General features: G+C 35.8%; 1 protein-coding gene across 3 annotated transcripts in view; it reads right to left on the reverse strand.

Moving 5' to 3' along the window:
* Positions 1 to 18,109, reverse strand: part of RABGAP1L (RAB GTPase activating protein 1 like) — a 742,996-nt gene that overhangs the window by 583,343 nt on the left and 141,544 nt on the right. For all 3 annotated transcript variants that reach the window (XM_067031217.1, XM_059046250.2, XM_059046252.2), the window contains one exon: positions 4,401 to 4,542. In XM_067031217.1, the coding sequence (XP_066887318.1) occupies positions 4,401 to 4,542 (142 nt within the window). The remainder of the gene's footprint in view (positions 1 to 4,400; positions 4,543 to 18,109) is intronic.

Consider the following 18,109-nt stretch of genomic DNA (forward strand, 5'->3'; position numbering starts at 1 on the left):
TATCTTGTCTGTACAGGGAATACTAAAAATACTACCTTTTAAGCAATTAGAAGAGGAGTTACAATTCAGTGGTTTAAAGAAGAATACAGGCATGCCTCATTTTATTGGTCTTTGCTTTACTGCTCTTGGCACACATTGTGAACTTTACAAATTGAAGGTTAGTAGCAATCCTGGGTCCAGCAAGTCTGTCAGCAGCATTTTTCCAATAGCATTTGCTCATTTCAAGTCTCTGTGTCACATTTTGGTAATTCTCACAATATTTCAAACTTTTTCATTATTATTACATTTGTTATGGTGATCTGTGATCAATGATTTGATATTATTATTGCAAAAAGATTACAACTTGCTGAAGGCTCAGATGATGGTTAGCATTTTTTAGCAAAAAAGTATTTTTTAATTAAGGTATGTATATTGTTTTCAGCTATAATGCTATTGCACACTTAATAGACTACAGTGTAGTATAAACATAACTTTTATATGCACTGGGAAACCAAAAAATTCATGTGGCTCACTTTATTATGATATTTGCTTTATTGCAGTGGTCTGGAACTGAACCCACAATACCTCCAAGGTATGCCTGTACTTTGATTTTGTGTGTCATGAAAATTCATGCGCTTTAGGGTAAGACTGCCATAGGTTTGAATTCTGTAGATTATACTTTTTTAGCCCTATGACCTCGTATAATTTACTTAAAATTTTTTAGTCTATTTCCTCACATGTAATATAAAGATGATAACAGTCATTTCTCAAGACTAACGTAAAATATGAAACTAGGTCTATTAAATATCAAATACATTATATACACAAAGCAGATATTTAATCCATTTTAGTTAGTTATCCTTCTTTTAAGTTAGTGGATAGAAGTGAGGAATTTTTATTTACTAAATTAGAATAAAAGGCATAATTATGTGATACTAAATTGTATAATATATTTTTACTGAGTAGGGCTGAGTCATTCTATTATTTTTCTTCTTTCCCAATTCTAGCTCCATATATTTTTTCATTTCTGAAGGAAATGGCATTTTTGCAAGACATTACCTGAAATCTTGTGTTCAAGTAACTTTCTGGTAGATACTTGTCACCCCTATTTATTCTTCTTCCTGAGCACACAGCTCAATTATATTCCCCAACCACCCCTGTGGTTCTTGTTTAGCAGAAAAGAATGTGCACAGCTTCCACACCTGGCCCAAAATTCCCCTTCATGTGATCTCTGGTCTTTTCCTCTTCATGTTGGCTGGGATAGAGATGACAACAGTGTTCCCGGAAGTCATATAAAATATAATGGAGTCACACAATGGAAGTAAGGGCTGAACTCTGTGATCACTAGAATACTAAGGAAGTGATATTCTGTGACTCCAAGGCTAGGACGTAAAGGGCACTGCAACTTCCACCTTGGTTTTGGGGATTGCCATCTGGGGAAAGCTAACCATTGTACTATAAGGACACCCAACCAGAACCATGGGGAGACCTATGTGGAGAGGAAGTGCAGTTTCTTGCCAACCGCCAGCATCCTTTTGGCAGCTATGTGAATCAGCCCCTTGGAAGCTCCTCCAAGATTTCAGCCCCACCCAATGAAGTCTTTAGATAACTATATCCCCCAGATAATATCTGACTCTTCCTAAGAAACTCTTAGCCAGAATTGACCAGACAAGTCTAATTCCTGACCCACAGAAACCATAAGATAATAAATGTTTTTTAAGTAAAAAAACAATTACTTCCAACCACATGTAAAAATTTAAATAGGTCACAGACAAATCATTAAGAAAAAAACTAACAGGGAATTCCCTGGTGGTCCAGTGGTTACGACTCCATGCTTCCACTGCAGGGGGCCCATGTTCGATTTTGGGTCAGGGAACTAAGATCCCTCAAGCTGCACGGCACAGCCAAAAAAAAAAAAAAATGACAAATTAGACTTCACAAAAATTAAATTTTTGTTTCTCAAAAGACAATGTTCATTTCTTTTTATGGCTAAGTAATATTCCACTGTATATATGTGCCACATCTTCTTTATCCATTCATCTGTCAATGGACACTTAGGTTGCTTCCATGTCCTGGCTATTGTAAATAGAGCTGCAATGAACATTGTGGTACATGACTCTTTTTGAATTATGGTTTTCTCAGGGTATATGCCCAGTAGTGGGATTGCTGGGAGTGAGGAGGATGGACCTAGAGTCTGTCATACAGAGTGAAGTAAGTCAGAATGAGAAAAACAAATACCATATGCTAACACATATATATGGAACGTCCCCCCCCAAAAAAAAAGTGGTTAGGAAGAACCTAGGGGCAGGATGGGAATAAAGACACAGACATAGAGAATGGACTTGAGGACACAGGGAGGGGGAAGGGTAAGCTGGGACAAAGCGAGAGAGTGGCATGGACATATATACACTACCAAATGTAAAACAGATAGCTAGTGGGAAGCAGCTGCACAGCACAGGGAGATCAGCTCCATGCTTTGTGACCACCTAGAGGGGTGGGATCGGGAGGGTGGGAGGGAGACACAAGAGGGAGGAGATATGGGGATATATGTGTATGTATAGCTGATTCACTTTGTTATAAAGCAGAAATTAACACACCACTGTAAAGCAATTATACTCCAATAAAGATGTTTAAAAAAAAAAGATATTGTTCAGAAAATGAGAAAGCAAACTACAGAGAGGGAGAAAATATTTGCAAAACATATCCGATAAAGGACCTTTGCCAACGTATATAAAGAAATCTTAAAAATCAACAAGGAGACAAATAACCCAATTTTAAAATGGGCAACAGATTTGAATAGAGTCTTGACCAAGAAGATAAACAGATGGCAAATACCACAGAAAAAGATGCATGACAGCATTAGTCATTAGAGAAATTCAACTTAATATCACAAGATACGATTATACACCCTCTAGAATGGCTAAAATTTTAAAAACTGACAATGCCGAACGTTGATAAGGATACAAAGCAACTGACTCATCAGGAAGGAAAATGGCACAGCTACTTTGAAAAACAGCTCAGTTGTTTCCTACAAAGTTATCAACATACACTTACTGTAAGACATAGCCATTCCACTCCTAGGTGTTTACCCAAGAGAAATGAAAGCACATATTCACCAAAGACTCATACTCAAATGTTCATAGCAGCTCTATTCCTAATAGCCAATAGCTAAAAACAACTAAAAGGTCCATTAACTGGTGAATAGATAGATAAACAAATCGTGGCATATCTTTACAACAGATTACTACTAATAAAAAGGAACCACCTATTGATACAACATATATAAATCTCAAAAGTATTACACTATGTGAAAGATGCTATATATCAATACAAAAGTCTGTACTATATGATTCATTTTACATGAAATTGTAAAAAAGGCAAAACATGGTGACAGAACACAGATCAGTGACTGACATAGACCACAAGTGAGGGGAAAAGATGGACTGTAAAGGGGCATGAGGGAAATCTGGCCAGGGGGTAGGGTGGAGGAAGGGGTGGTTAATGGAAATGTTTTATATCATGATTCTTACGGTAGTTATACAGATGTATATCCATTTGTCAAAATTTGATGAACCATACACTTAAAACATGTACATTCTATTGTATGTAATTTATACCTTCATAAATTTTTTAAATGAAACACTCAGAATAATGTCTAGCATACTAAGCACTCAACAAATATTAGCTAAAAATAACTTATTTTTATGGCAATCAAAGAAAGGAATGGTTTCATAGAGAGAAAGATTGAGAATTCTAAAATGCCCTTTTCAAAGATAACATAAATTAAGAAATTTTCTTTTAATAAACCCTACCCTATAAGCAGATAATATAAAGGTTAAAAGTAAAGCTCTAATTTCTATAAAAAGTACTGAGCACAGAGCCAAATGAAGTGTGACTCTCGTGAGGTTGGTTGGCATCTCTCAGCAGCATTCAAGTAGTAAACAGAGCAGATACCAGCTAGTATTTCAAAAAAGTGAATGGAAAGTGAAAAGGCAACAACAAAAAACAAGTCAGAACTGAATAATGTCAAATGAGGAAGGAGTAGGACATGACATATCACTGAAATTCTAAAAACACTTGAGAGAATTTGAAATTTCTCATTAAACACTTCAAAAGTACTTAAAATAGGGAGCAAGACAACGAAATTAAGGCTGTCAAATTTAAATAGTTGCATAAGTGGGACTGGGGAGTATTCAACCAAGGAAACAAATAGACCAAATTCTCTTCTGCATCTAGTAGAATCTAGTCTAAGAGTAGCAGAGACTACAGAAATCACCACTCCTCGCTTTATCCCTCCCACAGGCACGCGCGTGTGCGTGCACACAAACACACACACACACACACACACACACCACATCATTGAGGAATATAAGTAAAGCAGCTATGTAAAGAGAGGGAAATGAATAAATTTCACTTCTTACCCTCTTCTGCTTCATCCTCCTGGGGTGACAATGGGCCCCCTCCACTAGTAGGAGTGATTGGTTCCTCCTTCTCAGACTCTCGCTGTAGACTCACCACCTCATATATTGCATCTCCAGCATTGGTATGGCCTTTTCCCTCAGACTGAGAAAGATATAAACACGTTTCAACATTAGAAATTTGAAGGAGGGACTTCCCTGGGTAAGACTCCACGCTCCCAGGGGCCCAGGTTCAATCCCTGGTTAGGGAACCAGATCCCATATGCTGCAACTAAGACCCAGCACAGACAAATAAACAAATTTTTTTTTTTTTAAAAAAGGGAATTTGAAGAAAACATTGAAAGATAGTATATTTCAGTGGTCCTTAAAAAGAGCTAAAATGAAGAGCAGCATGTCATGTTTGATCTACAGCATGTCTGAAGTTGAGAAAAATTTTTAAAGTATATTGTTCTTCACACAGTATTCTAAATGTATGGTTCTTTTAGTATTATTTTAACCAATACAATGAAACCTACTAACCATTTTGAGAAAACTCAATTTCTTTTATCAGAAAAACCTGAGACAACACAGATTCCAGGGCAGACAGATAAGCAAGTGATGCTGGATTCTCAGGACTGACTACCCTGCTCTGAGGTAAAAAGATACCAGCTATATCCATCAGCTAATTCATGGAAGTAGATACTTTTCACCTTATAAATGGTTTATATTCTAAATGGCCTTTGGTTAAGGAGGAAAAATTAAGGCAACAGTCAATTAACCAACCTAGCACGGCCTACAAAGCCCTAGATAAATTGGACCTTGCCTCTCTCTCAAGCCTCATCTCACACCCAAAGACTGTTACTACATTTCAGCCACTCTGGCCTTGTTTCAGGTCTGGGAACTTTAAATTCTTTCCCCACTCAAAGTCTTGGGACATCCTTTTCTCTCTGCCAATACAGCTCTTCCTCCTACTCTTTGCTAACTCCCATCAATCCTGGATCCTTACCTCCTAATGTCACTTTACAAAGAAGCTAAACAAAGTTTCCATGTTTTTGATTCCCAGCATACATTGTCCTTCTCCTTCACTGCACTTACTACAATATAACTACACATATTTCTTATTATTATATTTATTTGTTTAATGGCTATCTCATCCAGAAGAGAGGAAGCATTATATGTGCAAGGATTATGTTGACTTTCAATCAGAAATAATATGGTACCTCATACATAGAAGATACTCAACAAAGATCAGTGGAATGAATGACTAGACTAATGGTAAAAACATGAATTTTAGAGTCAAATAGATCTGAGTCTGAACTCAAATTTCACTACTAATAAGGGTATGCTCTTGGACAAAATACTTAACTTTGCTGAGTCACAGTATCTATATCAATAAAATAGAAATAAACCACCTTAAAATTATTAAGAAGATTAAACATAACAATACTTTGAACATAAACCAAAGTGCCTGGAACAAATTTATACTACTATTATTATTATTTCAATGTTTGTACCACCATACTAAACTCTAAAGAAAACAAAATAAGAATAATATAAATCTAACTTTACACCTAAAGGAACTAGAGAAAGAAGAACAAACAAAACCCAAAGTTAGTAGAAGGAAAGAAAACATAAAGAACAGAGCAGAAATAAATGAAATAGAAACAAAGAAAACAATAGCAAACATCAATAAAAGTAAAAGCTGGTTCTTTGAGAAGATAAAATTGATAAACCATTAGCTAGACTCATCAAGAAAAAAAGGGAGAGGACTCAAATCAATAAAATTAGAAATGATAAAGAAGTTACAACAGACACTGCAGAAATACAAAGCAACCTAAGAGACTACTACAAGCAACTCTATGCCAATAAAATGGACAACCTGGAAGAAATGGACAAATTCTTAGAAATGCACAAGCAGCCGAGACTGAACCAGGAAGAAATAGAAAATATGAACAGACCAATCACAAGTAATGAAATTGAAATTGTGAATAAAAATCTTCCAACAAACAAAGGTCCAGGACCAGATGGCTTCACAGGTGAATTCTATCAAACATTTATAGAAGAGCTAACACCCACCCGTCTCAAACTCTTCCAAACAATTGCAAAGAAAGGAACATTCCCAAACTCATTCTATGAGGTCACCATTACCCTGATACCAAAACCAGACAAAGATACTACAAAAAAAGAAAATTACAGACCAATATCACTCATGAATATAAATGCAAAAATCCTCAACAAAATACTAGCAAACAGAATTCAACAATACATTAAAAGGGTCATACACCATGATCAAGTGGGATTTATCCCAGGGACACAAGGATTTTTTAATATATGCAAATCAATCAATGTGATACACCATATTAACAAACTGAAGAAGAAAAACCATATGATCATTTCAATAGATGCAGAAAAAGCTTTTGACAAAATTCAACACCCATTTATGATAAAAACTCTCCAGAAAGTGGGCATAGAAGGAATCCACCTCAACATAATAAAGGCCATATATGACAAACCCACAGCAAACATCATTCTCAATGGTGAAAAACTGAAAGCATTACCTCTCAGATCAGGAACAAGACAAGGATGTGCACTCTCACCACTATTATTCAACATAGTTTTGGAAGTCCTAGCCACAGCAATCAGAGAAGAAAAAGAAATAAAAGGAATACAAATTGGAAAAAAGAAGTAAAACTGTCACTGCAGATGACATGACTATACATAGAGAATCCTAAAGATGCTACCAGAAAACTACTAGAGCTAATCAATGGTAAAGTTGTAGGATACAAAATTAATGCACAGAAATCTCTTGCATTCGTATACATTAATGATGAAAAATCTGAAAGAGAAATTAAGGAAACACTCCCATTTACCATTGCAACAAAAAGAATAAAATACCTAGGAATAAACCTACCTAAGGAGACAAAAGACCTGTATGCAGAAAACTATAAGACACTGATGAAAGAAATTAAAGATGATACAAAGAGATGGAGAGATATACCATGTTCTTGGATTGGAAGAATCAATATTGTGAAAATGACTATACTACCCAAAGCAATCTACAGATTCAATGCAATTCCTATCAAGTTACCAATGGCATTTTTTACAGTACTAGAACAAAAATTCTTAAAATGTGTATGAAGACACAAAAGAACCTGAACAGTCAAAGCAGTCTTGAGGGGGAAAAAAACAGAGCTGGAGGAATCAGACTCCCTGACTTCAGACTATACTACAAAGCTACAGTAATCAAGACAATATGGTACTGGCACAAAAACAGAAATACAGATCAATGGAACAGGATAGAAAGCCCAGAGATAAACCCACGCATCTATGGTCAACTAATCTATGACAAAGGAGGCCAGGATATACAATGGAGAAAAGAAACCCTCTTCAATAAGTGGTGCTGGGAAAACTGGACAGCTACATGTGAAAGAATGAAATTAGAACACTCCCTAACACCATACACAAAAATAAACTCAAAATGGATTTGAGACCTAAGTGTAAGACTGGACATTATAAAACTCTTAGAGGAAAACATAGGAAGAACACTCTTTGATATAAATCATTTTTGATCCACTTCCTAGAGTAATGGAAATAATGGATTAATCTCCAAAATATATAAACAGCTCATGCAGCTCAATGTTAAAAAAACCAAACAACCCAATCCAAAAATGGGCAGAAGACCTAAATAGACATTTCTCCAAAGAAGACATACAGATGGCCAAGAAGCACATGAAAAACTGCTCAACATCACTAATTATTAGAGAAATGCAAATCAAAACTACAATGAGGTATCACTTCACACCAGTTAGAATGGGCATCATCAGAAAACCTACAAACAACAAATGCTGGAGAGGGTGTGGAGAAAAGGGGACCCTCCTGCACTGTTGGTGGGAATGTAAATTGATTGATACAGTCACTATGGAGAGCAGTATGGAGGTTCCTTAAAAAACTAAAAATAGAACTACCATATGACCCAGCAATCCCACTGCTGGGCATAAACCCAGAGAAAATCATAATTCAAAAAGACACATGCATCCCAATGTTCACTGCAGCAATATTTACAATAGCCAGGTCATGGAAGCAGCCTAAATGGCCATCAACAGACAAATGGATAAAGAAGATGTGGTACATATATACAGTGGAATATTACTCAGCCATAAATGGAACGAAATTGGGTCATTTGTAGAGACATGGATGGATCTAGACACTGTCATACAGAGTGAAGTAAGTCAGAAAGAGAAAAACAAATATCCTATATTAATGCATATATGTGGAATCTAGAAAAGTGGTACAGATGAACCAGTCTGCAGGGCAGAAATAGGGACACAGATGTAGAGAACAAAGGTATGGACACAAAGGGGGGAAAGTGGCAGGGGTGGGGGTTGGGGGTGGGATGAATTGGGAGATTGGGATTGACATGTATACACTAATATGTATAAAATGGATAACTAATGAGAACCTGCTGTATAAAAAAAATAAAATTCTAAAAATAAAAAAAATAATATAGGCATAGAGAAATAATATCTCTAATATCTACCTGTACTGTAATCCATTTAAATTATAAAAATAAAACTACTTTAATTATTCACTGTTTTCAAGAATTACTTTTGAACCATAAATCAAATTTCGGGTGCATTTTCAAATCATTCAGCAAATAATAAAATGTAAAACTGTCTACTACATTAAACATAGAAAAAAAAAAAAAGAAGACAGCCATGAAAAGTTAACTGGTTAGGTTCAAACCAACCAAATTTTTATTGCATTTTTGCTATATTTAAGAAACAAAGACCTCAACCCCTAGAGCAACCATTAAAATAATTATATAAAGAAATATAATAAATATGAAATACTAACTGTTCAAATAATCCAACAGATGACAGCAAAGGAGAAATAAAGAAATGTAAAATAAGAAACAAGTAGGAAACAAATAATAAAATGGTAAATTTAAACATATCAATATTTTTGTTAAATATAAACTGCCTAAACAATTAAAAAACAAAATTCTCAGATTATGTTTAAAAAAAGACTATTTTCTGTCTACAAAAAAACCCACTTTAAATATAGTAACATAGGCAAGTTGAAGGTAAAACTAGCTTAGAAGACATACCATGAAAACACTAATCAAAAGAAAGCTGAAAAGACTATATTAATAAAAGACAAAGCAGATTACCAAGCAAGAAAAAAAAAATAACTGCATATAAAGAAGGACACTGCACCATGTTAAAAGGATCAATTCAACAAGAACACATAAGAATCTTGTAAGTGTATGCACCTAATAACAGGCTTTCAAATATATGAAGCAAAAAATTCATAGAAATGAAAGGAGATGGACCAATTCACATTTATAATTGGAGACGTCAACATTCCTCTCACAGTAATGAAAAGAAGTTTACAAAAATTCAGCAATGTTATAGAAGAACTGAACACTATCAACAGCAGGATCTGATATTTATATACCACTCCACCAAATAACAGCAGAGTACACATTCTTTTCAAATGCACATGGAACATTCACCAAAACAAACCATTTCCTGGATTATAAGACAAACTTTAAGAAAATTTTTAAACATGAAATAATATGTTTAGTGACTGTGATACAAGTAAACTGGAAATCAACAACAGAAATACATCTGAAAAATCCCCAAATACTTGGGAATAAAATAACACACTTCTAAATACTCCATGGATCTAAGCCAAAGAGGAAGGCTCAAATTAGAAAATATTTTGTACTGAACAAAAATGAAAATACAATAAATCAAAATTAGTGGGATACATCTAAACAGTGTACATAGGGAGATTTAGAGCTATAAATGCTTATAAGTATTTCAAGTGAGGCATCCAAAAATCAATAACCTAAACTTCCACTTTAAGAAACTAGGAAAAGAAGTGCAAAATAATCTAAAACTAGCAGAAGTGAGAAAATAAAGATAACAGCACAAATCAATAAAACTGGGGGCAGAAAAAATTAAAAATCAATGAAACCAAAAGGTAGTTCTTTATAAGGACCAATAAATTGATAAACCTCTAGCTAAATTCACAAAGCAAAAGAAAGAAGATACAAATTACCAATACCAGGAACAAAAGAGTGTATATCACTACAGACACCATGACATCAAATGGATAATAAATAAATACTGCAAATGGCCCTATGCATATTAATTGGTCAACTTAGAAAAAATGCACCAAGTTCAAGGTGTACAGCACAATGATCTGATACACTATATCAATACATATTGCAAAATAACTACCACAGTAACATACTTCACCTCACATACTCTTGGTAATTTACTGATTATATATTTTTTTTCAATTGAAGTACAGTTGATTTACAATGTTTCAGGTATATAGCAAAGTGATTCAGTTTTATATGCATGTGTGTGTGTGTGTGTGTGTGTGTGTGTGTGTGTGTATATATATATATTCTTTTCCAAATTTCTTTCCATTATACATTGTTACAAGATATTGAACATAGTTCCCTGTGCTATATAGTAGGTCCTTGTTTTTATCTAATTTATATAGTAGTGTGTATCTGCTAATCCCAAATTCCCAATTTATCCATCCCAACTGATTACACTTTGATTTAAATAGGTTCAAATCAACATGCATCTTCAAAAGGGAATTTTCCTTTTATGCTTTTTAACTCTAATAACTGATAAAAGACTTTGCCTCCAACTGAAAGGAATGTTAAGGCACCTGAAAGCAAAGAAGAGATTTTGGAGGAGGACCAAAAAAAAAGTTATTTTAACATTAAACCTGTATTTAGCCCAGAGCCCATAAAAAGCCTAAATGAGGCCTGTGCTAGGAAAAAGATCTAAGAAAGGGCAGCTACTTCTACTTCCAGCCTGGCTCATGCTCTCCTAGAGAGGAAAGAAGAGGTGGCTCACTTTCTGCTATTAAGGGCCAAGCCACAGGACCTTCTGAGAGCAGATAAGACTGTGATGAACTTTTGTCATTCCCTAAAACTTACCCTTTTCTTCAGACAAGCCTCCTCCCTCTAAACTATCTCTTGACTGAAAACACAAAACAGGATGATGATCTTTGGAGAACAGACTTGTCAAGAGAGAAGCTTTTCCTCCCCCTTAACACTTGACCTCCAGTCTTACTTTAGGTCTCCTGGACATTATGACTCTGCCTCTCATTTCTCTATAACTTCCCCTTGTAGGGGGGCAAAATTTGCCACCCCAAAATATCTCTTTGGCATGCAAATTATTTAGAGATGGAACAAATCAAGGCCAAAAAGACTCAGGAAAAATCTCTGACCTTCCCCCTAACTCCCTAAATTTAGATAGAGGGCCTGTTCCTGGAACAGAGCTGCAATAAGAGATGTCTGCAAAGGATATAGGCTAGGTGTGATGGGGGAAACTCAGCAGGGCCTAGAGATCACAGTCCATTCTGTGTCCCACTGTCTCTGCATGGCCCAGCAAACATCTATTTACCAAATATTTGCTTTTCCATCTCCGTGTGAACTGCCTTTTTCTCCCTTTGAAGTTCCAAAACACTACCCCCAACATCCTCTTTCGTCTTCAACTGAAGATGGTATTGAAGGAAGGGCTTCAGCCATTTTGGAGAATTACTCAGTTTTCCTGGGTCTCTACCATGTATACATGTTACTAAACTTTTGTTTGATTTTCTCCTGTTAATCTAGCTCATGTCAATGTAATTCTTAGGTCAGTCAGAAGAAGCTAAAAGAGTAGAGGAAAATTTCTTCCACCCTAACACCCTTGTCTCCTGTTTCATGAGACTTATCTTTTCTGAAGGTAAATTTTATTCCTAGCAGATGCAAAAAAAAACAAAAAAAACAAAAAAAAACAGGTAAAGTACTTGGAACAGTGCTCAGCACACAGTAAGTGCTATGGAAGTGTTATTTCTGGTTATTGTTTTGTGCTGTTAAATGATATAACACTTTGAGGCAAGACATAGTCTAACCTGTGGTGCAATATGCACAATAACTAAGAAGCAAAAGTGGCTTCCACATCCTATTCTAGTGCTCTTCTAGAATTCTTTCTAGGCAAATAATTATGTTAATAACAATAAGGATAGCAAGCATTCAATCCTGGCAACAACCCAAGCTCATCCCTTGAAAGGTCTTTTTCCCCAGATCTTCATTTGGTAAGTCCCCTCTTGTCACTCAGACCCTAGACATTTAAATGTCACTTCCTTACAGAGGCCTTCCTTGACCACCCAATATCCACCAAGTCATCATAGCACTCTGTTACTATCTGCTATCTTGCCATTTGTTTGCCTGCCCGTCTGTCCCCTCCATGTATCCTCCATACATAGAATGTAAGCTTCATGAAGCAGGGACTTCATCTGCAGCATTTACCACTATATCCCCAATGTCTACAATAGTAATCGGTCAGAGCAGGCACTTAATAAATGTTTATTTAATTAATAAGTAAATGAGCAAACAATGCTACATGGTAGGTATTATTTTTACCTCCATTTTCCATACGAAGAAGCTGAAGCTCATGGACACAACTACCAAATGACAGAATGGGGAACTAGCCTCATACCTACTATCAAAATCAAATCATTAATATTTGGAGTTACCCTTTTGTGTCACTTTACATCTACAAAGTGATAGCACAGACAGTATCTTACATACTAAAATATACTGCAGGGGAACAGAATTTGTCACCCCAAAATATGCCACATTCACATGAAACCAAGCAGGACCCTGTGGGGCCCTCTAGGGCAGGGGTCTCCAATCCCCGTACTAGTCCGCAGCCTGTCAGGATCCGGGCCGCACAGCAGGAGGTGAGCAGTGGGTGAGTGAGGGAAGCTTCCTCTGTCCCTCCCCATCGCTCCCCATCGCTTTCATTACCGCCTGAACCATACCCCACCCCCACCCAGGTTCGTGGAAAAATTGTCTTCCACGAAACTGGTCCTGGGTGCCAAAAAGGTTGGGGACCACTGCTCCAGGGTACAAGTCCTTTCCGTGTTCCCCATTTCTTGTTTGTAGGAAATAAGCTTCATTCAGCCTCCCAGATCTTCCCTGAGTACCAAAGGGAAGATTCAAACAGTTACTGATTACGGAAGGGCGGGATACAGAAACAAATGAGGAACAGTCAAGAAACAACAGTGCAGCATGGGACAGAGACGTGGTTCCTCCTCAAGGAATATACATAACAACATATCTTTAAGTTCTTCAGCAGGAACTAAGGCCCCCCACCCAAGTAGAGCACCAGATTCCTGGAACACCACCCTGTTACCTCACCACCAACCAATCAGAAGAAAGTCTGGACACAGTGGAAGGTAACACAGACTTTGATCCCCTCCCCAAATGATTAAATGTGATTAACTTCCCCTTTCTCCCTTTAAAAAACTTTCATGGTCAAGCAGAATCTTAGGAGTTGGTTCTTGGACATGAGTCTGTCTTCTCTCCAGGTTGCCGGCCTCCTGCATAAAGCACCTTTCCTTTCTAAACAACGAGTATTGCCTTTCGAGTGAGTATTAGCTTTCGAGCAGCGAGTGGCGAGCAGCCAAACATGAGTTCAGTGACAAGCATAAGGATTACTATTTTGAGCTAAAGGCAATCAAAACCTAGCAGATTCAGGAAAGCTCTTTTACCTCTCCCTCAATTGCCTAAATTTATAGAGCAAAGGAAGAGAGCTACTACCAGAGATACCTTTTTACTTTACTGTATAACAGGGCAACCTTTGTTTTCCAAACATCTCCTCTCCCTTCCTGTGAATGGCCTTCCTCCCCTTTGTATCCATAGATCCCTCCCCTTTCTTTGGCTCAGGATGGTATATAAGTTTCAATTACCAGCAACCTTCTGTGTCTTTATATCTTTATGGTGCTCCCATATGTACATAATTAAATTTTCCTCCTGTTAATCTGTCTTATATTTATTTAAATATTAGACAAGTCAAAGAATCTAAAAGGGAAGAAGGGAAAGTTTTTCCACCCCTACAATATTCCCTCTCTGCTGTGATTACAGAAAACGACTCACATATACCCTCAAAGGAACTCCTTTTAACCACCAATTTGTGTCATTCTACTACTATTGTCCCTCCTTTCTCTAAACCCCACAGCATCCTGTACATTATTTTCACCTAGTATTTATCATAGCCCTCCTTGTAAAATGGTAATTTTTATATATTTCCTTATTAATAGGAGGTGACACAAAGTTCCTTTGGGGATAAGATTGTATTTTAAATATTTATCCTTGCTGTGCCACTACAATAGATATTATAAATTAACTTTGAATTAACTTGACTACAACAGTCATGGAATTATTTGTGCTAAAAACTTTATATAATTCACTAATTCAAATGGCATAGAATTTTAGAGATGAAAATAAAATTCAGGAATACTATTAACCCACATACACTACATATCTACACTGGAATAGGTGATTCCTTCTCAATCAAATGTAAATTTCACTATGTCTTTTTAGGCCAGATGTTCCAATAACTAAACGTAACTTTATTTGTTATTATTATTAGAGTTTAAAAATCTCCATAATAAGCAGCGACACATGTTTTTTCAGAAAATTTGTTCATCATGATAATCAGATATGCTAATAGAAATTATTTAAATTATTTAAACCTTACTAGTTCTACAACATGTGCTTTGTATCTGAAGAAATGTCAGTCTACACTGAAACATGTGCTGGCCTCAAAATGTTCTGGATTTCCTAAACTAATCTAAGGTAAACAACATATCTTAAGAGTATCTTTAAAATGAATATTATATAAGCATTTCTTTCTTCATAACACTGTTTCTTCTCTATAATTGCCTCAAACTGTCCTTTGTAGTTTATCACACATCCCCAAATTAAGCAAGAATTCAAGAACCACCCCCTACATGTTTTCAATGCTGCTGACTCAGCTGACCCCTTGACAACTGAACTCTATTTTACACTAACTTCATCTAAGCAGCTAAATATGCTATTTTTCTTGAAACTCTATAGTATTCATAAATGCCTAATTTATAAAATAAAAGATCACTGAGTTCAATGAAGTTAAGTGCTGCATTTTCCAAGCTCCCATCTCCATACGCTTCCACTCTTTTATGCCTAACATAACTGCTATTATCAATTTTTACTACATTTTGGCACAAGCAAAAAGTAGAAAATATTTTTATGAAGAACAACACAGCTAAAAATGGTGCACACCATTACTGTGAACAAAAGCAGGTACCTCTGTCCATAGAAATTAATTTCATTTCAAAATTTCACACAAGTAGTATTTTAAGAGTAAGACCATAGTCTTAAGTACAAGAATATTATCTGGACCTAAAGTAAGTATATCTGACTATGAAATAAGCAAAATTTCATTATTAAATATCAATTAGGTTGCTACTTCCCCATCTTACCCAAGTAGCTCTTCCTTGTCACATTTTTCTCCAGGTGATAAGCCTTTTGTTTTATTTATTAAATCTTCAACACACTAAAAGTCTTTAGATACGAGGATCATTTATTCCTCACTAATAGGCCACTTGGTAATGTGGCCTCGGTAATGTAGTAATGTGTAATTTCTTAAACTCCACAAATGAAAGACAAGGGAAAGGAATGCTAATACTTAAGGAAAGGATCCCAAGTCACTGTGCTTGCCATCTTGCTTTTCTTAACTGGCATATTACTTTTTAAATGCACTGCAAAAGAGTATATGTACGTAAGGATTCTCTCCTTTCTGGCTTACGATTTCAAGTCTTTACATACTAATACTTCAGAATAAATTCTCTCAATCAACTAATAACTCCTCAAGTTTTCAATGAAGGCCTATAATAACTGACCTATTCTCATTTCAGTACCCAGAATGAAATACTGATTTATTCAATTTTATTTCCTTTGATGTAGTCTCATAGTAAGATACACTTCTATAGTACAATAAAAAGCAAATCTGAAAGTAAGTGGTAACACCTAAATGTCTTATCGTTCTTTAGGCAAAATACAACCAGAAGAATATAAAATTATTCTATGATTTTAAAAATTATAAAACAAAAAAAACCACTACTACAAAGGTTACAACTTTCCTATCAAAGAATCCTGCCAATAAACATCTTATGATGGGACTCACAGCATTTATTTTCAGTAATAGGAAAAGGAAGAAATAATAATTCATCAAATTACTTCTTAGGCAATTTATGAGTGTAGCAACAGGTGATGTCACTATAGTTTAAAGTTATGAGTATCTTCAATATGAATTCTATTTTGGGGTACTTCAAAACTGTCATTTAAAAATCACTTTGAAATGACAGAATAATAAGCACATAAAATTTGAAGCAGCAGAACCTTCCAAAATTCTAATTTTGCTTTCAGCTGTTTTGAAAGTCCTCCCATAAATTAATAAATTTTTTTAAAAAAGAAAATATCAAGTGATACATAATTTCTTTTTATTGAGATATAACTGACATATAACATTGTGTAAAATGTACAACGTGTTGATACATTTATATACTGCAATACGAATACCACTGTAGCATTAGCTAACATCTCTATCATTTCACATCATTATCATTTCTTTTTTGTGGTGAGAATAATTATGATCTCATCTATTAGCAACTTTAAAATTTATAATACAGTACAGTCATTCCTTGGTATCTATGGAAAGATTGGATTCAGGACCCCTCCATGGACACAAAAATCTACGGATGCTTGTGTCCCTTATATAAAATGACATAGTACAGTTGGCCCTATGTATCTGCAGGTTCTGCATCCACAGATTCAACCAACCAGGAACTGATCCATGGACTGATCCACAGACTGATTAATGGTTGACTGAATCCACCCCTGAGGAACCCGTGGAAAAAGGGCACACTAGACTGCTGACTACAATCACTAAGCTGTGCATTAGACCTCCAGAACTTTTTTATCTGTCAGTTGACAGTTTGTACATAATTTCTTAACTATACTATTTCTGAAGAAAGAAATGAGTTCACTTTCAAAATATCTGCTATGCCAGTCCTCTAAATGTTGGCAACAAAAGGTTTTCAGCATTTGACTCCATATTTTGATGGGTATTCATTCAGCAAAATCACTAGCAGAGGGGTTTGACTTCCAAACCCAGGAAAAATAGAGAGACTGAATTTTCTAAAATTCTAACTTTGTATATAAAAGTTGTATATAAAATAAAGTATACCCTAATACTTTGGATTTGTACCCAGCTTCTCTTTTGTTCCCAGTTGCAGAGTGAAATATGACATTTTGTCTCCCATTCAAGCCTCAATCAACTGCAGTTTAACTTCTGCCCCACTACTCCTCTGAAATTGTCCAAGTTTTACAGTCTAAGATCTTTGCCTTTTTTACCAATCAAATCCTTAGCTAACCTTCCTGAAGTACCTGATGCTGCAGGCATTCTCTCCTGCTGGAAACAATTTCCTCCCTCACCTTTCCTGGCCTCGTGCTCTTGAGATTTTACCCGTAATCTGTGCTTATCCTTCTACATTCACTTGGCTCAATCCTCTTCCTATACCAATCTTTTCAATGTCTCCCCATTCAACACTTGGCCACAGGGTAATTTACCTACTCCTAGTCACAATTCTCAAGCTTTAACCACTTTTAAAATCCTTATTTCCCAAGCTTAGGATACAAATATCCAACTGCTTACTAAACCTAAAAGTTCCACAGAAATGTGAAATTCAGCATATCTGAAACTCCAATAGCTTTCCTCATGAGCCTCGAAACATTTCTCCTTGAAAGTCTATTTCTGTAACAGGGAAAAGCTACATTGGACTCCAGGTTCAATCTGTTTCTTTGACTTTAACCTTTGTTTTTTGTTGCTTTT

This window comes from Kogia breviceps, chromosome 1 (genome assembly GCF_026419965.1).
Source record: "Kogia breviceps isolate mKogBre1 chromosome 1, mKogBre1 haplotype 1, whole genome shotgun sequence".
Classification (NCBI taxonomy): Eukaryota; Metazoa; Chordata; class Mammalia; order Artiodactyla; family Physeteridae; genus Kogia; species Kogia breviceps.